The sequence below is a fragment of the Equus quagga genome, chromosome 2 (assembly GCF_021613505.1).
Source record: "Equus quagga isolate Etosha38 chromosome 2, UCLA_HA_Equagga_1.0, whole genome shotgun sequence".
Classification (NCBI taxonomy): domain Eukaryota; kingdom Metazoa; phylum Chordata; class Mammalia; order Perissodactyla; family Equidae; genus Equus; species Equus quagga.
Genome location: NC_060268.1, coordinates 95,562,305 through 95,585,904, shown reverse-complemented (window position 1 = coordinate 95,585,904; position 23,600 = coordinate 95,562,305). Strand labels below are relative to the sequence as shown.

Here is a 23,600-nt window from a genome sequence, read left to right as displayed (position 1 = left end):
TCTGTCAAAGGGCCCCACTGCTCTCGCTTTTCCTCTGGGAGCTGCAGGGGACGCACGTCCCGTGTGACCGGCTCTTGTTCCGATGGGCTTGCAGTCAAGATTGCACGGCAGCTACGCCCCCGGCTTTGGATTAGGAAAAGTAGGACCCAAATGCTCATCTTAAGCGAGTTTCTCAACTGCCTAATTCTCAGTTTCCTCATCATAAATGGACATGGTAGTACCTGTTGCACAGGTTATTAATGAGTAAGTGAGGTGACTATCAAATGTTCAGCAAGGTGCAAGGCTGGACGTTGCATGGCAACCGCAAAGGACGTGCTCACTGTTGTCTGTGGGGCTGCTTCGCCTCCCACCCAGCCTCTCAGGACCCTCTCTGAACACAGTCTGCTACAAAGGGAATGGTGTCACGCCGACATTTCTGCCCTAGCCAGCTTCTTCCCTGTGGGGTCTGTGCTCGGCTTTTCACAGAAGAGCCGCATGACCTTGAACAAGCCACATGCATTCTCCGGGCTACCATCTTCTCCTTCCCTACCTCCCTCTGAGGATCAAATAAGAGCTCTGAAAACTGTAAAGGGCTGTGTGCATGGTGGCATCAGCTGGCCTGCTGAGGAAGGGCCGGGCCTCTGAAAACTGTAAAGAGCTGTGCACATGTTGGCATCCGCTGGCCTGCTGAGGACGGGGCCAGGCCTCTGAAAACTGTAAAGAGCTGTGCACATGTTGGCATCCGCTGGCCTGCTGAGGACGGGGCCGGGCCTCTGGCTGGCCTGCGTAGCAGGAACTGGGATGGGAGGGTCAGACCTAGCCCCTCTTCTGCCGGATGTCTGTGGAAAGAAGGGCCCTTGCGGAGCAGACGGGTGACAGCTCTAGCGCTGTCCTTCCCGTGTCTGGGCGCAAGCTGGACTGAAGCTGCCCCTGTGCGGGATGCTAACTAGGCAGCCTCTTGCCCGTGGATCCCAGCTGACCCCTCATTGTGCTGAGGATTCTAGGCTGTGCCCAGGTTTGGTGAGACAGGCTTCTGGTCTCAGCAGCCCGCACGCCAGGCATCTGGACTCAGTCCATGTAAGCCCAGGCCCTGCCCTTACCTCTCAGCCTGAGGCCCTCGTCTGCCCCGAGCTTCTCCAGCACTCTGGTCCACGGGCCCCTCGAGATGTATCTTCCCTTGGACGCCATGAGAACTATGGAGCTGAGGAGAAGGGAGCCGTTAGAGGATGAGAAGGACAGCCTGTTGGAGCAAGGGCTTGGGAGGGATGCTGCAGTGTGTGTGGTGGGACCTGAGTGAGCAGTCCAGAGGCCGGCCAGGGGCTCGGGAAGGGCAGCGTCTCCTGCAAGCTGAGCTGACCGGCTCTTTCCGTGTGGTGACCAACATCCTGAACACCCTCCCACACGTCCGGCCGCAGCTGGCACCTGCGGCCTGCTCCGAGCCTGCACTCCGCTCGCTGGCTTTACACGCCCCGTCCCCAAGGAGGACAGAGTAGGTGTGCAGGGCACACCACCAGCTGGAGGAGGGGCGGGCGGTGGCTAGCACCTGTGCCAGGGCCAGGCACACAGGAGGACTTCCATGTGCGCTTCTTACTTGGCATGTTCTCAACCCTGTTTGGATGGAAACCTAGTGATGGAGGAAGCCAGCAGTTACCACGTCCCCGGCGGGGGCTAACCGCTCGTGTTCATGCCACCTCTCTGGTCAGGCCAGACAGCATTACTGCCCCGACTGGCAAATGGGGAGATGGAGGCAAATAGTTACTAAGTATGTGAGAGGACCTGCTTGGGTCAGGGGGGAGCCTGGAGCAACAGGGGTGCCCAGCCTGAAGGTCCAGCTCACAAAGCCCAGCTTGGGCGCCAGGAGTCTCCAACCGGCCTCAGCTGTGTTCAGGCCAAAGCGCTGGGACAACAGCCCTCGTGGTGGCGGACTCAGCATGCCGGGCCAGACGGCAGGAAGTGGTCACCTCCCCCAGGAATAGAACAGGGCAGAGGCCCAATGGGGCTTCTAGTTCGCATCTCAAAGGCATGCCATGACCACAGACCGCAGTCCAGACGCGGAAAAACTGTACAGGCTCTGGAACTCGTTGTTACCCCCACTTGTGTCCCACTGGGAGCTGGAGGAACGCTCTCAAAATGCCAAGGCTCATGTGCAGTCAGAACAGATGGGAAGGGGGCTGGGGGCTGCGCTTGCTCTCGGGAAGCCGGGGAGGAAAGCCCCGGGGCGGGCGGCCGTCAAGCAGCCAGAGCATCATCGCAAACACATCCTCAACTTTGGGCTTGGGCTCTGTGCCCAGGAGGCTCTTTCCCATTGCTCCAATTCAGATGAAAATCTCAAGTCCCTTTGGCTCAGCTGAGCCTTCCCGCCTGCTGGAGTGGAATTAAATAAAGGTCATGCCCTCCAGACAGGGCTGTGGGTTAGCTCCCAGGAGAGGGACACAGAGGCAGGGCTTCTCGCATGTCCCAGTCTCCTGAGGGCACCCAGAAGCCTGCCTGCCCTCTCTGGGTGTCCCTCTCTGCTGGTCTGAGGTCCTCACGACCTTCATGCGCCTGCACCTGTCAGCAGGGCGTTTCCCATGGGGCCAGGGCAGATGTGGTTCCTAGAGGCCACCCTGGACGTTTTTGGTGTGAGCAGCTGGCTCATTTCCAGGGCACTTGGGCCGGGGCTGGCCTGTGGCTGGGGTGGGAAGGGTGGACAGGCCCCCACTGGGCCTGCAGTGACAGTGGGCGGAGCCTGCCTTGCCCCATTCCCTGTTCCTTTGTGGGAGGTCAGAGAGGGGTCTGGTGGTACCCAGTTCCTGCTGGGGTACCCAGCGTCAACCAGGGTCAGCTCCCACCAGGTGCTCAGTGCGGGCTCCCCCAGCGAGATGCCTCCGGGCTGCGGCACAGGCTGGAAGGAGCTCTGGGCCAGGCCAGCCCTGCCGCTCACATTCTAAACAGACCCACTCTGCATTTTATTTCTTAATTCCAGGCTTCTGCAGCCTGCTGCATTTCAAGAAAAAGTTCTCTGGCCAAAAAAGGCATGAAAACAACTGGTCTGTAGATGATAAAATATTTTCCCCAAATCGGTGCATCTGACCTTTCAGTATGAGTCTGCACGTGGAAAATGTCAAGCGGAAGAAGCTTGTGCTGGGGGGATGGAGCGGAGACTAAGTGTTTAAGAGAAACCTCATTCCCCGGAATCTCACACAGTGTCCAGTTCATGTCATGCCCACCACGCAGTCTGCGTCTGGGAAGTCCATCTGTTTCATCAGTGAGCATTTACCAACCCTGCTAAGTGGCAGAAACCACGTGAGGCACTGCCTAGACCTTCTGCTGTGCCAGGTGCTGGCTCTCGAGTGAATTCTCACCCATTCAACTAGAAATGCACATAGGAGTTAGACATGGTCCCAGCGTCCAGAAGAGCATGCCCTAGGTGGGGAGTGGACATGTCCCCAGTCCTGCTGGAGCAGCGTGTTAGTGGGGGAGGACTTCTTGTTTGGAGGGAGAGACCCCACCAAAGAGGTGATCTGTGTTAGGTCAGGAAGGTGGAGGGAAATTACCAAGGATCTCTAGGAAAGGGCCCAGCGGAGAACTGCACTGAAGAAGTTCAACCCAGCCAGTATGGGGGATGGGTTCAAATGGGGAGACTGGAGGAGGGTGGCGGCTAGGAGACTGTGACAAGAGTGCTAGTGCCACATGGGAAAGGCCCGGACAGAGTCGCGATGGAGAGGACACGGGGGAGGGGACCGGCAGGAGAGCAACAACGCAGGCAGAGTTGACGGGATCTGGTTACAGATTGTGGCCAAACGGAAGAGAGAGAAGAGCCAAGCATCATGCCCAGACTCTGGTCCAGCTATCTGGACAGGTGATGCTGATTTAATCAAAACAGGAGGAGCAGCTGGTCTGGGGGATTAAAAAAATGATGAGAATTCAGTCTCAGAGGAGATGTCCAGGTGGCATTATCCGAGCGGCAGCTGGATGGGAACTGGCGAGATTGGGGCTGGACTTACTCAACAACCACCAGCATTTGGATTGTACTGAAGGTGTGGAGAGCATGTCGAGACTGGGGAAGAGGGCCAGGGCAGGCTTCCATTTGTAACGGGGTAGACGGTCTGCCTCAGCCTCACCTACACTCACGGCAGCCCTGGCTTCGAAGAGAGGGCCACGGGGCAGGGAGGGTTCCCAGCGCCCACTGCTTGTGGGAAGACGGTAGGTGCTCCCTGACCTTCCCAGACTGGACTGTGATGAAGGTCCCGGGGACAGGGAGAGGGCTGAGGCCTGGGGTCTGCTGTGCCATCAGCCAGTTCTAAAAGTGGAGGCACGGACTTACTTGTCAGGGATGGCTGCCACATAATTGAAGACCTGCCAGGGGACACCCTGGAGAATGGCGTTCCTGAAGCTGGCATGGCTCACCACACGCCCTTGGCTCCCGTCAATCACCACCACCTGGATGCCATCTTCTGAGCTGGGGTACCGCTTCCCATCCACCTGCAGACAAGAGCGTGAGGTGGGGTCTTGAAAGCAGCAGCCCACTCCTGCAGGGGCTCCCACGCAGACTCTGAAGACAGAGGCTGCCTCTGCAGCTGCTCTAAGCCTGAAACCCACTTAAATCAATTCCTCCCAGGCCTGTGCAGTGAGCTAAATGATGGGCCCCCGAAAGACACGTCTTGCGGGAACCTGTGCAAGTGACCTTATTTGGAAACAGCCTTTGCAGGTGTAATCGACTTAAGGATCTCGAGATGAGATCCCCCTGGACTAAGAATGGGCCCTAAATCCAACGGTGGGTGCCCTAAAAGAGAAGGTGGAAGAGATGCAAGACTCTGGCACAGAGGCAGAGACCCCGTGAAGACGGAGGCAGAGGCTGCAGGGAGCGTCTGTAAGCCAGGGGCCACCAAGGACTGCCAGCAGCCGCCAGAAGCTGGAGGGGGCCCGGAGCAGACTCCCTCAGCACCTCCAGTGGGAACCAACCCTGCTGACACCCTGGCTTCGGACTTCTGGCTTCTAGAACTGGGAGAGAGTAAATTCCTGTTGTTTTAAGCCACCTGGTTGGTGACCATTTGTGACAGCAGCCTCATGCAGCCAGCACCAGCCCTCCGCAAGCATGTGACCCTCCCGTGCAGACCAGCGCCCTGCGGCCGGGACGCACTTCAATGTAGGCGAAGTTGCTCAGCAGGTGGAAGAAGGGCTGCTCGGAGCTCTCCATCTTCACCTCCAGGAAGTGGTCCTTCGTCTTCTGGAGACACAGAAAACCCGGTGTGGGTGTTCGGGCTGGGGACTCAAGTGATGAGTTGTGGGTGTCATCTCCCTCATCTGCCCGCACCCCCAGGCTCCGCCGAGATGTCGGAGAGGACCCTAACTGGTCTGGGCCCGGCCGAAGGCAAAGGGGGCCCAGGCTCGCCGGCGGCCACTCACCAGCTGAGCCCCAAAGAGCTTCTTGGGCATCGGCACGTCCACCACGGCCCTCTCGGCGAACCTGGGGTAGGCGGTGGCCGTGCAGTCGCTGACGCCCGCGTTCTTGGGGATCGCAGCTTTTATCTTTATTCTCTCACAGCCTTTCACAGAGCAGAAGGCGAACTTCTCTCTCTCATTCTGAGCCTTCAGCTTCAGGAACAGCAGCCTGCACACGGAGCAGAGGTGGTGCTTTGCTTTGGCATTCGGAAGCTCCTCCTCCCCCTCCCCTCCTCCCCCTCCTCTTCCTTAGCCCCTTCCTCCTCCTCTCCATCTTCTCCTCCCTCCTCCTCCCCCAAGGACGTCCGCCAAGCAGCGTGTGCTGGCCACTGGGGTTAGGCCCAGGAGGCCTTACAAAATGGAGCTGTGTCTCCCCAGAGGATCATATGTGCTTGGAGAAACAAAGAAACAAATGCATTGAATAAAAAGCTAATAGTACTGACAGTCATCATTTTCTGACACGCACTATTATGCCATGCTAGGCACATGCCATAAACTGACATATTATCTCATTTACTCTTCCAACAGTCCTGTCCAGCAGGTATTGTTATCATCCTGATTTCTCAGATGGGGAAACCGTGGCTCAGAGAAGTGAAGTGACTTGCCCAGGACCACACAGCCAGGAAAGGACAGAGCTGGGACTTTCCATCCCATCACTGTGCCTGGTGAGGAAAACGCTGTCAGGTTTCCTAACTCTACTTTGCTCCAAACCATACTTTGCTTCCACTTATTGTGACGGACTGACGCTGAGCCGGTGTCAGAGGAAGACAGAGATGAGGAAACAAGGAATGAACTTGGGTCTCTTGATCATTGTTCTTTCAGCTCAGAAAAGTGCTTTCAGGCTGCTTCCCACATCTGACAGAGCAGGTGTGACTCCACTGCAGACCCTCTCTGCGTAGGACCCCCACTGGGCCGGCCATCTGCCCGGTGAGCTGGGTCCGCATCGTGTTGCCCTCACTCCTCATGCACAGCTGACCAGGCCAGGGACACACCCACCAGGCCTGCAGGGGGACACCATCGGCTGCCCAAGGACCAGGAAGATTCTCCCTCTCACGAATTCAGACTAAGAGACCCAGTGGCTCTTGTCAACTGCTGGTTGGTGCTTAAACTGAAAGGACACAGCGAGTTGGGGCTGGAGCAGCCGTTCTGTGCCGTGTGCTGCTGAGGAATGGGAGAAGAAGGCAGACCAGCAAGAAGCTAACACAGGAGGCCAAGCGAGCCAGGAAATGTGAACGTGAGGAGAAGAGGGAAGCTGAAGCTGGGCGGGAGCCTCGGCCCCGGGGGCTTGGTAGCCACAGCCACTGGGCTGCTTCCTGAAGATGCTTTGGGTTCTTCCCCTTCATTTGAGCTCACTGAGTGGCTTTATCAGGTGATCCCCAAATAAAATAGGATGAGAACAGGGCCCGCCCCGTCACTGCCTGGCTCGCTCTGGATGGGGAGCTGGGGGGCAGAGCGGGCGCCCCTCTGCGCAGCTTAGGAGAGAGGCAGGTCAGTGTCACCCACGGAAACACCTCACTGGTGTGGTGTCCACACATGGTCAGACACCAGGAGACCAGCACCAGTAGCAAAGTCCCGAGGGGAGGCCGAGGTGCAGAGGTGGGGCTGGTCCTCTGGCTTCTGCACAGTGCTCAGGTCTTCTTGCTGTCAGGATCTGTCAGATTATCGAGACTGGAGGAGCTAAAAGACCATCTGGCCCTGTCCCCTTATCTTACAGACAGCCGCTGCCCTCTCTAATCCCCACCTGCAGCACGGACATGTCCATCACCTGGCCTGGAGGCCCTGGCATCAGGGAGGCCCAGGGCGCAAGTCCTGCTGTGACCAGGGAGCTTTTCCCTGCAGCGCCGCTGATGGCTGCACCAGATGCTACGCTCGCTTATGGACTAGCAGCACCTTGCTGGGGTGGCATCTGGCAGACTCGGCTATCCAGAACTCAGCTAAAATCACTCGAGTGAATTTTTTCTAACCTTAAAAAATTAAAAGAGATGATTCAGAGCTCATATATTTCACACTGCAGAACGCCCTCACTTTTAACCTCTTATTTGTATTTTACCCCCAGTGGTAGCGAGCTGGTTCTAGCCCACAGTGGAACAGACGGCAGCCATTGAAGGCAGGTGCTCTGAATCCGAGTAAGAGACAACACATTGATAAGGCAGAGAGACCATTAAAAACAGCCCTAAAAAAACAGTATGGAGATTTCTCAAAAAGTTAAAAATAGAAATACCCTATGACCCAGCCATCCCATTACTGGGTATCTATCCTAAGAACCTGATATCAGAAATCTCAAGAGTCCGTTGCACCCCTATGTTCATCGCAGCATTATTTACAATAGCCAAGACGTGGAACCAGCCTACATGCCCAGAAACTGATGATTGGATAAAGAAGATGTGGTATATATACACAATGGAATACTACTCAGCCATAAAAAAAGACAAAATCGGCCCATTCACAACAACGTGGATGGACCTCGAGGGTATTATGTTGAGCGAAATAAGCCAGTCAGAGAAAGACGAACTCTATATGACTCCACTCATAGGTGGAAATTAGCATATTGATAAGGAGATCTGATCGGTGGTTACCAGGGAAAAGGGGGGGTGGGGGGAGGGCACAGAGGGGGAAGTGGTGTACCCACAACATGACTAACAAAAATGTACAACTGAAATCTCACAAGGTTGTAATCTATCATAACATTAAAAAAAAAAAAAAAAAAAAAAAACAGCCCTAAAGTTCACAAAGCCAAGAGTTTGAGCTTCTGCATAGGAAACAAACATCCATCCCATCACCCAGCTCCAGTCCCTCAGGGCACCATTGAATGAAAGCACAGCGCAGTAATCAACAGGCACAGTGATCAACTGAGCTACCAGCAAAAAGGTGGAATTACGCAGCAAAATCTGCTTAACGGTAACAAGGGGAAAACCCACAGATTTTTAAATGTTTTGATCAAAAAGTTTGAACTTATTTAGGGGCAGTTTCCATTTGAAAATCCCCATCTTTGGAATATCCCATTTCCCATAAGCTCAGAAGAAGGGGGTATGCACAGATGGCACCACGAGAGTTTACCTTGCCGACATTTGGGTTTTGATCATAACACTCTCCACTGGGGCATGAGGGATGTGTAATCCCGCTCTGGTCTCCTGTGGAAGGGCTTCACAAACTGCTCCGGACCCAGGCCCATCCCTCATTCACTCCTTCCCGGAGGAGGGGGAGTGACTCACGTGACTGGCAGGCGTGGGTATGTAGGTCAGCCCAGAGAGAGCGGGAGCCCTGGTCTACCCCTCCGTACCCCGGTTTTGGGGGTTGGGCTCTATGTGGGGAGCCCGAGATTGCCCAGTGCTGCCCGGGGCTGGGTAGGTATAATCGGGGACAGTATTGGGAAGCTCTGTTCTCCGACGACTCCTCATCAGTAGGACTAAGAGGTCCCTCTTCGCCTGCTGTCTCGTCTGCCCCACGTGTGGGGCAGGGGTGCTGTTTACTGTCCCCAACCCTGGCATTTTACTTATGCTTCCGATTTTCAAATTCTAGTTTCCTTTTAATCACATCAATAGAGACGAAAGAAAGAAAGAGAGAGAAAGAAAGAAAGAAAGCAGAGAGCACCTGCTGTCTATCCTTGCCCTTGGTTTCAGTACGAGGATGGAAAAATGGCTGTAAAGTGACTTCACCTGACCCCAGAGGGCTGCTGTCTGCAGCTTCCTTGCTTTGCGGCTGTGTTGACGTTCTTACAGTGTTAGACTAACTCTTTCTGGGGCAGGGGACCAAATAGCTCCCGTCTCCATGAGCAGGGCCACCCCATGGTATCTGTTGAATAGAACCCAGTGCAGTTTGTCGAAGGCTGAGGGCTCTGGGTCCAGAAAGGCTTGGCTACAGACCCAGCCTTGCTAAGTCTGTGCTGCAGCCTCTGAGCAAGTCACCCCTCTTCTCTGTGCCTTCTCTGCGCATCTCTAATTTAGAGAGGCATCGCCTGCTCCAGCTTGGTTGTCGTGAGGATTTGAGGTTATGTACCGTGTTTCCTTGATTCTAAGATTCACTGATTTCACTTTTCTGAATTAGGCATATTCCCTGCAATCCTCGTGCATGTGAAGTGTTTGTTTTACTCCCAAAGCTGAGCAGCTTTGAGAATGTAGTGGTGGACGGTGCTCAGCCTCAGAATGGAAGCACCTAGGAGGGCAGCCTGTGCTGACCACGCTCCCTGCACGGTGGTCCTTAGGGTGACTGGGAGGGCCAGGGGACGAACGAGGATGGGCTGCTTTCCTGCAGCCAGACGGGCAGTCCTCACCCTGAGTCCTCGTCCCAGTAGTAGTAGCTCTTGCCGGGATGGCTCTGCTCCACTTTGTCCATCTGCAAAGTCCTCGAGAAGGTGCCCGTCTTCGTCGTCTGCTTCAGCAGGCGATTGTGAACATCCGAGAGGATGGAGAAGGTGGTGCCCTGGGGGTAGCAGAGCCCCACCCGGATCCAGTCGCCCCTAAGACAGCAAGGGGAGTCAGGTTACAAGCAAGGATGTCCAGGCCACAGGGCCTCCCAGGAGTGTGTGGAGAGAGACCAAAGACTTCCCCACCGAAGGGCACCTCACTCTTTAGTGGGGAGCTCCGAAAGAACACTTGCTATTGGAACGACTGGGTCAGAGTGTTCAAGGAGAGTGGGGAGACGGCAAATGCGGTGAACCCGGGGTCCCTGGAGCGGTCAGCTGGGCACCCCCGGGGCCTGCATTGGGCTCCGTCCGGAGCTCTGGCTGTGGGGAAAGGGCCTGGGACCTGTGGGACCTGCCTTCAGCCTCTGCCGGTCCAGCCTGACCCTGGGGCCCATTTCATCTCTGGGTCTCATTTTCCACATCTGATAAATGTCTGTGTCACAGAAATACTGTGACAGGCAAGTAACGTGGACAGAAGATACGTGACCGTACATATGTGAGTCGAGATGCCCTTGGCTCCACCTTTCACCTCACAGACCCGTTCCCCTCTCTAAAACAGTGACGTTGCTGCAGGTGTTTTCTGCCATATGTTGAGCACTTCGTCAGGCCGGGTCCTGCCTGTCACATGTTCTCTCACTGACCCCGTTGCATCTCGCAAAGTGATACCACCCCATCTCCTAGATGGAGGGGCTGAGGCTCCAGGGGGTGAGATGCCTGGCCCGAGGTCACCCACACACAGAACAGGGCTCAGCCCAGGGCTGTGTTTCTCAACTGCGGGGTGACATCAACCCTCTAGACGCGTCCTCCTGCAGGCACAACGTGGGCAGCCTGAGCTGCTGTGGGCGGCAAGCCCGGGACTTTGCAACGAGGCATTGCAAGACTTTTCCTTGGGCTCTGTGAGAGCAGCTGTGCCGGGTCAGGCTGCTCCTGGGGGGCCTCCACTTACTTGTTGAAGTTGATGAGCCAGATGGTGAGCTCGGCGGGGGCTGTCTGGTCCCAGTGGATGGTGTAGCCCTTCTGCAGAGTGACGACCGGCTGGTACTGCTGGTAGTGGGTGCTCCTGGTCAGGGCGCCCTCCAGGTAGAGAGGGTGGCTGGGGAAGTCGTTCTTGATAATCTTCATTCGCAGGTTGCTGGTCTTGTAGGCCTGAATGTACATCTTTTAAACCCAAAAAGGAAACACAGCCGGGCGATTACAAGGGGTTATTTCAAGAGCGCCTGGCTGACGTCTGACCGCAGCCACACTTTCAGAGGCACTTCTCTCAGCAGAGCCCTGGAGAAGGCTTGAGCGAGAGAAAGGCCAGACAAGGGGCCTCCTCCTGCTGCTGGAGGCGGCCCAAGCTGTACGGTGTGATCTAGCTAATGCCTTCTGTGCATCTTCAGAAAAGTGCTGTGTCGGGGAGACACACTGGAAACATGGGAGGAGTCTGCTTAGAGGTCAGACGGCAAACTCTGGGAGAAGAGGGGGCTCTGCAAGAAGGAGGAAGATAGAGCGAGCTTTTGCAGTTCTGCAGCAAATGCAGCTCCCTTTCATGGGCTGCTGTCCCACCCGCATCAGAGAGAGAGCCTGGCGCTGCCCTGCTTCCCTCCATCTCAGTGTCCACCGTGTGGCCAGTACACACGGGTGTCAGCACGCACGGAGGAACGAATGGCATCTCAATACAGAGGAAAACTAAAGGCAAAACTGTCGGCCACTGAGCCCCGGGGACCAGCGAGCCCTGGAGCCTGGGCCAGCCTCGGGATAAAACACTGTGTCCTGTTTTATGACACGTCCCATGTTCACAAGGTGCCATCCCTGTAGCTGTGGCCGAGGGAGACCACCACATGGATGTGCAATAATGTTGCACCTTTGGAAGGAAGGGGCTATCTTCCCCCTCAGTTGTGCCACACGCCACATGGAAAGAGATACCTCAAGCCTGCCCGTATATGGAGTTGCCATGAGTATAAAAGTTTAAAGGTACATTCAACTTCATTTCATAAGCTGTAAAGTGAAGGGGGGAGGTTATTAATAATAATTAACCAGTAGCCAGTCACGATAACTTGGCAAGTTCTAAGGGAAGACAAGCGATGTATCAGAAAGGAAGAGTGGGAGGGAAGACCAAGATCAAGATTCCACGTGGGCCATCTCGCCCTTGAATCAGAGATGCCATGTAATGCCCAAAGTATGGATTTGAGGCGTAGGGTCTGGTCACCCTTCAGTCATTCAGGGCATGACTCCCATCATTGACTGCCTTCTGACTCAGCTTCCCAGCCCGCGCTCCTTCCACACACCCCTCATCAGCACTTTCCACTCCACCAGCTCCTCCAAACCTCATCGCCTCAGGCCCCTCTGCCTCCTCAGCTCATGACCTCACCTCTGCTGCAGAGAGGGGCGCCCGGGACGCCCTGCCCCAACGGCCCTGCCTCCTCTGGGCCTCCTCCTGCTGGACGCCGCTCCTCCCCCCTCCGCTGGTACCTGTGCCCCTGTGCCCACCCTGCCCTGGCCCTGTGCCGCCAGCCTCGCACTAGCTCCTCCTCCATCTCTACCCAAACCCCACTCTCCCCTGTAGCCCTTTTCTAACCCTGGCGGCCACAGGGTGATAACAGGGTGGCTGTGAGGACAGCCTCTTTATTCACACGTTTCCTGTCCCTTGGGCCTCTCTCCTCTTACTCTTATTCACCAGCCATTCATCCAAATAATAACGTAACCAACACATGATAATAGCAAACTAATACTTTCAGCTCCAGCACATTGCAGGCCCCCCCTCAGCCTGTGCCGTCCCCTGCAACAGCCATTCCTGTGGCCACTGAGCCCTGGGACCGTGGCCAGTGTGGCTGAGGACGTAAATTTTAAATTTTATTCTAATTAATTTAAATTTCAAACCAAAAAGCAGTGTAAAATATTTTCCATTAAATGCAACTTTACGGTTTTGTTGAAATTTTGCATCCACATTAAGAGAGCTCTAAGTATAAAATATGCAGTGGATTTTAAAGACAGAACAAGAAAAATATATAAAGTGTCTCGTTAATGATTTTCTATATTGATTACATGTTGAGATGATCCTATTTTGAGTCTGTTGAGTTAAATAAAATGTATTCTTAAAATTGATTCCACCTGTCTCTTTTTCCTTTTTCTCGTGGCTACTAGACAATTTAAGACCACACATGTGTTATATTTCCAGGGACAGGCCTGGTGAAGCACTTCATACTCATTATATGAACCCACCCCCCATTCTCATTAAGAGGTTCAGCCACTCTCCTGATTTTACAGATGAGGAAACTGAGGCACCAAGAGGTTAACTTGCCCAAGGTCACACAGTCAGTCAGCGCCGGGCCCAGCTGGAAGGCCAGTGTCTGACCTCAGTATGCTTTCTGTAAGCGTTCTGCTAACAAAGTGTTTCCACTTTGATCTTTTGAAACCCTACTGGGTGAGGAGGAAAAATAAAAAGAAGAAAAAAGAAGCTGTAATCTCTTTCTGGCCCTTCACGGAGTGAGCAATGGTGACACCCGGGGGGGCACGACCCTTGTGCCCACCTGTGCGTAGCGCCCACTGCAGATGGCCCCTCTCCAGTCCGGGACGTCGATGCAGTCTGGGTGCCGGACCAGCCAGTTGTCATCCTTGGTGAGGTAGGAGCCCGGGTACTCAGACACGGAGCCGTCGACATCATGGAACACCGACGTCTTGTCCCCGTCCATGTCCAGCTGGTTGAACCAGGGCCCAGGCTCCCCGAAGAACACTCTGGAAGTAATCTAAACAGAGCCCAGGAAGTCAGGCTGGGCTGGAGGGTGAGGGAAGCTGCAGCCGGCATCCGGCCACGGTGAAGTTTCCGGTTTCCGCTGACATTACAGGCCAGCCAAACCAGAGATGCTCTCGGGCACCGTAGGAAACGCACAGCTGACCTCTCAGATGGAGCTGGAGAAACAGCCACACGCTCCCCGGGGCTCTGCCCTTAGACCCCCCACGTTATTTGGCCTCTGCTCATGGGAAGGCTGGCTGCTGCGAGTGACCCAGAAGGGTGCTCCACTGCCCAGTCAGAACACAGAGAGAGGGAGGGGGACGTGGGAGTGTGTGTGCGTGTGTGCGTGTGTGTGTGAGAGAGAATGAGACTGAGGCGGTGGGGAACGTTTGTATGAGAAAGTACACAAACACACACACACGGGGATGTGTGAGCGTGTGGGTGTTTCAGGAAGACAGTCTTTCAACACGAGCCCTTGGAGATTTCCATGACTGACCTCTTTCAGACCTGCAGCGGCCTGAGTAAAGAAATTAAGTAACTTAAGTTTCACAGCTTTCCCCGCGCAGCCTGCCAGGAACCGGCAGCCGGGCGAAGGGCAGGAGCCCGGGGAGGGAGGAGGGCCTAGGAAATCCGCGATCTGAAGAAGATGCGCCAGGAGGCCTGGGCTGCCCGGACCTGCTGGCCCTGGCCCTGGTCTGTCGGCTGTCTCGGGTGGGGGCCCCTGTGTGTGTTCCACTCTCAGGGAGAAATTAAACAGAGCGTCTTCAGCTAAAATTCCCTGGCAGACTGCTGGGTTTTTAGATTAATTGTGCCAACCCAGGTGGCCTGGTCACAAGACTCAGTAGGTCAAAACCAAGACCTTCGGAGGAAGAGCTGGGGACGCTGGGTCCAGCGCAAGCTTCCTCAGGAGGCCTGGGCGGGTTTTGAGCCGGGTTGGGCGAGCGGGCATTGGCCAGACTTGACCTGTGGGGCAACCTAGGCTTGTACTTTTCCAGTGTGGACGCAGACAGAACTGGGACGTGGCCAGCCAGCTCGGAGGAGGCTGCTCAACCCCTGTGGTGGTGGCGATGGCCCAGACTCCAGGCCCTGGGGGACTCGTGAATCACCGCCCCGAGTCTGCTTTGCCGGGAGCCTGCCCTGCCGCCTCACTCACCGGGACGTCCTCAAAGGCAATGCCGGTCACGTTGTTGTGGGGGCAGCTCTGCCAGGCGTTGTTCAGGCGGAAGGCCAGGGCGCTGGTGTGCCGGCCCTCCAGGGCCGCGAACTTGCGGAACGTGCAGTTCTGGATGTTGATGGGACCGTCGTAGAACTGGATTCCTCGGATTGGAAAATTCCTGGGGGGTCCAGGAGGTCAGAGGTCAGGCTAACTGCCATGTCGTGCCACCATACTGTTGCCCCCTCCGCGGTGGATGGTGACGAGACCCCCTGGGTAAACCATTCCTGATCCCCCCCAACAACTCCCTCCACTGAAGAACGTTATTGATTCATTAATGAATTCACTGAGAAGGCGTTGATGGCCACAGTCGATGACAAGAAACAATTGCTGAGTGAACTGTTGGATGGATGGATGGATGGATGGATGGATGGATGGGTGAATAAATGAATATCTGTCTAGTTGCTGGCTTGGGGGTTACGGTATATTCAAACATTTTCCCCAGTTCTTCCATCCTGTGAAGAGTCACTGGGTAAATACGTCAGTGCTGCTGCAGAGGGCCAATCCCAGGTCCCCTGGGAGAGCAGAGTCATTAGTCATTATTGCCTAGTCTTGGTTGCTGTAACAGTTTAATCAGAGGAGACCCAGAGGAGCTTCCTCTCTGTGAGTGAGCCCTCTGATTGGGAGGATGCGGGGTTTGGGAACAGAGGGCAGAGGAAGGACACAGAATGGAAGGTGATAACAGTGTGGTGGAGCAACTGCGATGTAACTTGTCAAACATCCCTAGCAGAGAGGGCAGGTCCCCCAGGGAGTGCGTGACTATGGGCTCCCAGAGACCCCAGGAGGTCCTGTACCAGGAGGCAGGGAAGGATGTGGGAGGAGGCGGCAGATGGGGACGGAGGGCGCAGGGACTGAGGTAGATGGTGACTGCTCCTCGGACCCCGCAGGGGCAGGGTGCTCAGGGGCGCGTCCTCATCTGCCTCGGCCTCCTGAGCAGGTGTGGAAGCGAGGGCCTGGAGGGGTGGTTGGGCTTGCTGGGGCCCCTCTTGGGCCTGGCCCTGGATCTGGCTTCTCATCCTGCACGCCCAAGTTGTATGCTTCTACTGGTATCTCTCCCTCTGGGCCAGGCCCTCTCCTTCCACAGCAACATAAAGAAGAAAGGGCAGAAAGAGGGGGGAGAAAAGCAGAAAAGGGGTCTGTCCCTGGGGAGAGACCACATTCCCGCCATCCCCAGTCTTCCGCCTGGGGTCCCCTCCATTCAGACTCGGATCCCCGGGGGAGCCCCTAGTCCCGCAGTCTCGGCCATGTGCCTCCAGCGGACACCAAGGACTTGTTGCGTTTCCATATTTTTGTATTTGTAATTGATTAACGTCCTCACCTCGAATCCTGATTCTCATGCTGCGGCTCTGTGCGTTTTCCATTTAAGGTATTTTTGGCACAGCCCGTTCTCACTAGCTCTATATTTAAACTGTGTGCTGACTGTTCCTTCAGACCCCAGCCCGGGCCCATACGGGATGAATCACCCATGATCCGGACGGCTCGGTCCTAGGTTCCCGCTCACAAGTGCAGCTCAAGGAACCCGCCTGAGTCTGACAGAGCTGTCAGGCCTCCATAAACAAACCCACCTCTGGAAGCCGTCGGAACATTCCGGCCCGGGAGGCTGATAACCCTCAGCAGAGCAACCCCAAATAAGCAGACCCAGAGCTGCTCATAAAAACAATCTGAAGGGACTGCCGCCGTGCTTAGTTTACATAGAAGCGAGGGCTTCTCCCCAGCTCGCTCTGCCTGCAAAGTCTTCTCGCAGATACACACCTGCTCAGGCTGGGAGTTCCAGGCTGTGTCCTGCCTTAGAGGTAGGAATTAGATCTTCCCAGAGAAAGAGGAGAAAGCTCGGGGGCAGGAAGGGCTGACCTGAACCCTCGGAGAACAGGGCCTGCCATGCTGCTGGCCAACTCAGACCTTGCTCTCTGGCCTGAATTCACAGCTGAGTAGAAACACCAGCAGAAGGAGGAGAGACTCCCTCCCCACTGACCCAGGCTGCGGCCCCCTGACAAGCTGACCGGATCCGTCTGCTGTGTCACTCTCCAAGTCACCCCCTCCCTCTCCAGCCACCTGGTCAGCCTCCAGCCTCTGTTCGAACCCCTCCAGCAAGGGAGAGCCCCTCGCTCTGCAGGGCAGCCCTATGTCCTGTCGTCAAACAAACCTGACCGTTAGAAAATGCTTCCTGCGCCAAACCAATTCTAACCTTCGCGTCCACGCAGAGCGAGTTTTGCCTTACATGCGCGTGGCAGCCCTGACAGTGTGTGACAGCACCTCCCATGCTGTTCCCCCAAGTAGGATCCCATCTTCTGGTTGAAGTTCCCAACCTGCACGTGATGTGGCTTTGGGTTCCGTCCCCCTCCTGGTTAGTCTCCTTCGAGGGTGCTTTGGCCTGACTATCACTCAGCCATCATCGGAAGTGGATGAAACGCTCCAAGTGGGTGTGCCGTCAGAGGAGAAGGGATCCCACTGTCGCCGATCCTGGGCACTAAATTCCCGTTAACGCGGCCCCAAACCATAGCATTTTGATAGCTATGTCCCCTGACTCATATGCAACACAGGTTTTCGATTTCTCTCTCCCGCTGGATTTCCCCCACTGCTGGTTAACCCCAGTTGTTTTAGTGACTGCTCTGACCAGCAGAGGACAGGAATTCATAGTCAACAGGTGGAAGCCACATCCTAGCATCTCTCCTTTCATTGCTGATGCTTAGGTTGAGCCACTCAGAACAAGGAAGCTGCCATGGTTGCAAACCTACTGGCCTATGGGAAGGGTCCTTCCACTGTGGTCCAAGCCGCCTGGGCCCCAGATCCTGTTGTCCATCATCTCTGTCCCCACGTTGCCACTCTCACCAACAAACAGGCTGTTCTTTATCTCCTGCTTGGAGCCGTCGTCGTACGGGAAGGTTCCACCACTGCAGAGAGAAGATGTCTGAGAAGAGATGTCCAGAGACAGCCTCCTACAGAGGGCCAAGCACACAGACAGTTGCTCTTACCTGGCCAGGGTCAGGCCGATGCCATTGTCAGCAAACCTGCAAACAAGAGCAGACAGTCAGAGCATGCTCTCGCTCCACGTGCAGTGATGCTGTGGAGGGAAGGACCCTACCCTGCCCTGCCCGGGAGTCACACGTGGGTCGTGTGTGGGACAGGAGTCTACGTGAGCAGAGGGTTTGCTCAGGGAGCTGTGGTCTCTCCCATTCTGTATAGTAAGGGGACGTCCCAGGTCCCCTCCCACTCCACGTCTGATGCCTCTCAGCGCCTGATGCCACAGTGCATCAGCAGCATGAAGACCGGGCTCTGGGAGGCTGAACGTGGCCCACTCTCAGGGCCAGTGCTGGGTAGGGTGGGGTATGTGGCTGCAGTCCCATTTCCCCTTAGCCATCTACTGCTGATTCAGCCACAGCAAGCAGGACACACAGTTAGCTGAGTTCCGAGTTTCCCAGAAGCCAAGCGGACGCTGCCTGAGAAGGGCAGGACGTCATTTTTCAATTGTGCTGTGGCCGTCTCATCAGCTCCCTTTCGCCGCGGTGCCCTTTGAGGGTCAGGAGGAGCACGCTTCTGCAAGGAATCTGGCTGTGAGTGACGAGGGAGCACATACAAGCTGAGCAGAGCCTCGGGTCTGCCCAACCACAGACCCTGGAACCAAATATGGCGGCTGCCTTGTTCCCTGTGTCCCAGGGGTGGATGTAACCGGTTCCCTTCCACCTGTCCAGCACACCTGCCAGGCCCATCTCCTCAAAGTGCCATCTTACCAACACTCCTGCTTCCTAAACTCCAGTGGCTTCATATCATCCATAACCCTTGGCCCACATCCTTGCCCTGGGCTCTAGGCTGTGATGAGTCCACTTTCCCTGGGCTGGTCCTGGTGGCCTAATGGTCTCCCATTCCTGCCTGCTTCCGCTCACTCTGCTCCCCTCCTCCAGGACACCTGTCCTTCTCCCTTGGCCTGAAGCCCCCCCCCCCCCCCCCACCCCAGTTCACATCAGTCACTGCAGGCCGTCTCCCAGGGCAGGGTGCTCTCCAGCTCTCCCCGTCCCTTCATGGCTTCTCCTTCCCGTCGCTGTCCCCCAGTGCTCTGCCCGAGGTCCGCTCAGGCTCCACTGCGTCCCTGGGGACGTCACAGAGACTCAGAGCTCCCATTGCCACCAGTCCACTGCTGACACTAAAGTCAACTGCTCTTCCTGTCTGCTCTTCCAAGATTTGGGCTATTTCCACTGAATATCTCAAAAGCATCTCAAGGTCAACGTGTGTAAAACACCATTATCTTCCCCTCTGAGCCTGTTCACCATCCCGAAGCCTGAGTCTCAGCTACGCCCCCATCATCTGTGATCCTCTCTCAAGGACCGTGGCAGTGGCACCTCAGTGATCTTTCCCACCTCCGGGAGGGCCCCCTCCCACCCCTGCCTGCATCCGGTGGTTGCTAGAGTGACCTTTCTGGGATAGACACAACGGCCAAATTTTCAGAGCCCTTGAAGGGACCCCATCTTCCGTCAGCCCCTGACTGCGCCAACCCTGCACCCTCGTGGGCCTGCAGCCCCGGCAGCAGCCAGATTCTGGGAAACTTGGAAGGAGTCTGGCAGAGGGTTGAAGATCCACTCCCGTTGGCAGGGGCCTCAAGTCTGTCTTGCCCCCCAAGTCTGGCACCCACTGTCTTGCGGGTACCTGAACTCCCAGCAAACCAGACCGAATATTCACTGGACTCAGAACACTGCAGAGAATTCAGCGTTGGTGCCACCTGTTTTCTCCTTCACTCACCTCTTGCAGATTCTCTCTCTCAAGTGTCCTTGGGTCTCTACTCTGGGGACGAGCAGCTCACATTACTCACTAACGTCTTGTATTGCAGGAACGTTCCTCCTTCCACTGAGCTGAAATGTGCCCGGTGCCCATAACTGCTGCCCTCCAGAGCCAACCAGCACAGGCCTGCCTCAGTGTCCCCTAGATGCCCTTCAGAAACCCAGAATTGGCTCTCCTGTCCCCTTTCTCCTCTTCTCAAAAGTCATGACTTCTCTGACCCACGGGAGACGAAGGCCCTCCCATTTCTCTGCGGGCGACACTTCCCTTGCATCCATGTCCGGCTCTCTCTGGGGCTGCCTGGGGCTCCGTCAGTGTCTGTCCCTCCCTGGCTTCTGCTTTTCTGAGCAGCCTTTCCCTCTCTCTGCCTCTCTCTCTGTGCGCGTGTGTGAATTCTGTGTCTGTTTCCTCCTCACACACTTTCACATCCTCTTGCTCCCTTTCACCTTTATTTCTCCTTTAATCAGACACAATAAAATGGAGAAATACACTTATTTCCTACACAGAGCTTCTAATCTCCCATTTCTAACATGAAGGTAGACAAGGAGAACATTTCATGACACTTGTTTAAAGCAAATCCCGGCTCAGCTGCCTGTCCCTTCTGGTCCTTGTCCGTGCGGGCCGGTGGCTCTCCGTGGGGACCTTATATCAGGACTCAGGTTCCTTGTCTTCTTCGTTTGGGCCTTGGAGACCAATGAGCTGAAACTTCAAGTCTCGGTCCAACCACTTACTTTTGGGAAATTCACTAAACTGAGTCTCAGTTTACCATCTCTAAAATGGACATGATAATTTATGTCTTCGAGAAACATGCTAAGAAATAAGTGTAACCAAGGATTCAGCACGTAGTCGGTGCCTAGGACATGCTGGTTTCCTTCTTCACCCTTCTGTTCACTGACTGGCTGTGTGGTCTGAGAGAGCCAAGCCCAGTGGCTATTTGGGGGCAGGTCATGACCCATAGCTCCTGGCCTCGTAGCTGAAGCCATATGCTGTTTTTAGATGTTTTTTGGGGTCACTGCCTGCTGTCGTTCTATGCCCCTGCCTGGTTGGGGGACCAGAAGCCAAAGGTTGGCGTGCTTTGTGTCCCCTATCTGCCTTGCTCTCCTCCCCCCGCCGCTGGAGGATGAGCATCGTCCGCACTTTTTGTCAAGGCCACACGGCTCTCTACTCACCGGCAGCTGTCCAGCCACACGTCCCCGCCGCGCAGCCAGGCCCCGTGGTCCTGGTTCTTGTAGGCAGTGAAGTGCTTGATGATGGCGGGCTCCCGAGGTTTCAGCGGGTCGGCATCCTGGTGAGGGCTGTATCTGGAACACACCACGGGGAGAGCTCCTGAACTGACTCCCCCCTGGGCTGTGAGCTTGTCTGCTCACGGTGCCCGGGAAGACTCTGACTACACAGCAGCCAACTCGCACCCCTGGGTCTGGATGAACATTCTGAGCTGGACACAGAAGCAGGAGGTCTTTTCCTGAGGTCCAGCCCTGTGCAGGCTGTGGACACGTCACCGCCCTTGTTCGTGAGCACCACTGAGCAGCCCTCCCCAGGCGGTGTCAAAGCACAGAGGAAAGTTCAGACAGCCAGTCCCAAACCCAGCGTGCAACACAGCCCACTGATGGGGTAACCGTGCCATGGGCCCTCTCTGGGCTTCTGTCTCTTAGCTACAAAATGGAGCACTGAGTCTGGACTCTTGCTGATGTCCAGTCCAGCAAAAGTCTTCTGTGGACACTGTCATGTCACTGTGTTACCCACTTGGACGGAGAGCAAGCACCTTCGCCCCTTTAAACGGTCCTGGTTTTCCTGACAGCCTTGAGGATTGGACAGCACCTTTTAAAAGCGGCCCCTGGCCTTCGGCTGAGCTCCAGGTTTATTTGTAGGTACGACCTGCATGTTCCTTCCTATTAAATTGATGGTGAAATTCTTCCCTCTTCACCTTTGATCCCGGCTGACCTGCCGTGGCCTGGCCGTGCCTGCTGACTTTCTGGCTACTGGCTTTTGCCAAAGGATCCAGAACCCTCTCGGAATTTCTGTTTCCCTCCGGCTGCTGGGGCCTAGACCCTAATTCAGATTTTGCCCCGCTCATGTTTTCACCACAGTACCCCAGCATCTAGTTCAACACGCAGGACATAGAAAGTACTCGACAGAGACCTGACGAATGAATGAATGAATGAATGAATGAAGGGAACGGGGCCGAGCTGAGAGGTCGCCCTGGAGTGTGCGTGTCCGAGGGTGATTACCTGGCAGAGATGATGGAGAGGAAGGGCCGCTTGTCCTTCGCAGAGGCCTCTGTGGTTTTCACCCCGTTGTCTATGATCATGCCAGCCTGGGGACAGAGGACATTCAGGGACACATTGGCCTCTGCTGCATGCCAGGCACCTCCTCACCCAGCCTCGCTGCACACTCTTGAACGCCCCAGTTACACCCACTTTGCTCTCAGGATGTGTTAATGGAAGCAGGGGGTCTGCAGGGAGGGAGGTGAAGAGCTCGCATTGTTCTGCATTGTTCAGCTCAAATTTGGAATAAGTGTCCTCTCCGAGGTGCAGATGAGGAAACTGCAGTGTAGGGGCCTAAGGATCTTGTCCAAGGCCACACAGCTAAGTCTACGCCCAGAACCCACACTGCTTTGGGCAGTTACGAGCCCGGGCCCCAAGTCAAGGACGACAGGTACGCATGCGTGGGAAATGTGTCTGCAGTGATTTAAATAAAACGCTTGACTTAAGTCTCATCTTTCCCTGGGACAGGGATCTGTGGTCGTCCCAGGGTCTGGTCTTGGTTCCTGCCTGACTCCAAGACAACCTCACTGTCTCATCTGGCTCCAAAGGCGCCCCCTTTGTCAGCCCCGGGCAAGACGGGGCGAGGCAGCTGAGCGACGCTGCCGGGAGGCCACGGTCGGTCTTCCCTCATCCCTGACCCCCTCGGCCTCCTGGGGAGGCTCAAACTTGGGTTTCTCCTCTTTAGACAATCGGACGGCACTGACCATTGCCTTCCACAGCTGACTCATAATGAAGCGTGGTGACACAGGTCAGAAGACGCGGGGCTGGACTCCCAGCTCTTCTCTGGCCTCTGGCTTTGGGGCAGTCCCTTCCCCTCTCAAGCCCAGTCGCAGCCTCTGTAAGTCGGGCTCACAACACCGATTTCCCAGGATGGCTGTGAGGACTGTGTAAGCTAGCCCAGGCGCAGGGTCCTGGAGCAGGGCCCTCACACGGTGGGTGTGGACTTGGGGCTCCTGGGTGTGGACATCAAGCGCGGGCTTCCTCCTATGCTTACGATGAGACCAGTGAGCTCGGGGCTCCTCCCGGCTGCTTCCTGCCCTGCCACCCTCCCCCAGGCCGTCCCCCGACCTGTGCCCTGTGCCGTCAGTCCTCAGTCCTCGCCTGGTTCTGTGTTGGAGACCCCCTCCCTCACATATTCTTCCCCTTCTCACCCTCCCGGAACACCGTGCACCTCGGGGCCCACCCCTGCTCACGGGAGGGCGTCTGGAGGGCGGGGTCTCCAAGAGCAGCAGCACTCTCTCCGCTGCCCTCGCTGCCCCACAGCGACGCGGCCTCTGCACCTGTCCTGCGTGACCACAGCTCTCCGAGGCCCACGGCCCTCAGAAGCGCCCACGCGAGGCTCGCCCTCCTTCTCTCTCCTCTGCCTGTCTCCCTCCTCGCCTCCCCGTCTCTGTGAGACTCTTCTTTCTCGCCTTCTGGGACACAGCTCTGCCTGGGGCTGGTCCCCCTCTCCGCCCAGACTGCCCAGCGCTCCTCACAGCCTGCTCCCCACCGCCCCCCCGAGGTATAAGCACAGGTCCATTCTGAGATCATTTCTCTTCCTAATGGTCTTCTTCCTGGTCAGGCCCTTTTTTTTGATCCTGAATGTGTTCATTCCTGCTGGAGGCCTCAGTTTCCTCATCTGTACCATCAGGGACTGGACCAGAAGGCCAGGCTCAACATTCAGGGCTGCGTCAATGCACTGTCCTGGCATCAGGGAGACCACCTCGCCCCCAGAGCCGTGTCTCTGGTCCCAGCCTCATTCCCGAGCTCCACTCCCTCCTCCCGGGACTCTGATCTTGACACTGCCCTGGCTGGGGGTCCTCGACACACCCGAGACCCAGTCCCTTTCCCGGG

The 23,600-nt window shown here is 56.0% G+C and overlaps 1 protein-coding gene across 10 annotated transcripts in view; it reads right to left on the bottom strand.

Annotated features, from left to right (window-relative positions):
- The window catches only part of CEMIP (cell migration inducing hyaluronidase 1), a 144,295-nt gene that overhangs the window by 3,676 nt on the left and 117,019 nt on the right, over nucleotides 1–23,600 (bottom strand). For 9 of the 10 annotated variants that reach the window (XM_046653314.1, XM_046653322.1, XM_046653323.1 and 6 more), the window contains 12 exons: nucleotides 21,729–21,814; nucleotides 20,670–20,801; nucleotides 17,706–17,741; nucleotides 17,469–17,624; nucleotides 14,674–14,854; nucleotides 13,318–13,533; nucleotides 10,752–10,963; nucleotides 9,674–9,859; nucleotides 5,368–5,572; nucleotides 5,102–5,188; nucleotides 4,286–4,443; nucleotides 1,080–1,180 (listed from right to left, as the gene is read on the bottom strand). In XM_046653314.1, coding sequence (XP_046509270.1) covers nucleotides 1,080–1,180; nucleotides 4,286–4,443; nucleotides 5,102–5,188; nucleotides 5,368–5,572; nucleotides 9,674–9,859; nucleotides 10,752–10,963; nucleotides 13,318–13,533; nucleotides 14,674–14,854; nucleotides 17,469–17,624; nucleotides 17,706–17,741; nucleotides 20,670–20,801; nucleotides 21,729–21,814 — 1,756 coding nt within the window. The remainder of the gene's footprint in view (nucleotides 1–1,079; nucleotides 1,181–4,285; nucleotides 4,444–5,101; nucleotides 5,189–5,367; nucleotides 5,573–9,673; nucleotides 9,860–10,751; nucleotides 10,964–13,317; nucleotides 13,534–14,673; nucleotides 14,855–17,468; nucleotides 17,625–17,705; nucleotides 17,742–20,669; nucleotides 20,802–21,728; nucleotides 21,815–23,600) is intronic. The other variant, XM_046653321.1, reaches the window with a different exon arrangement.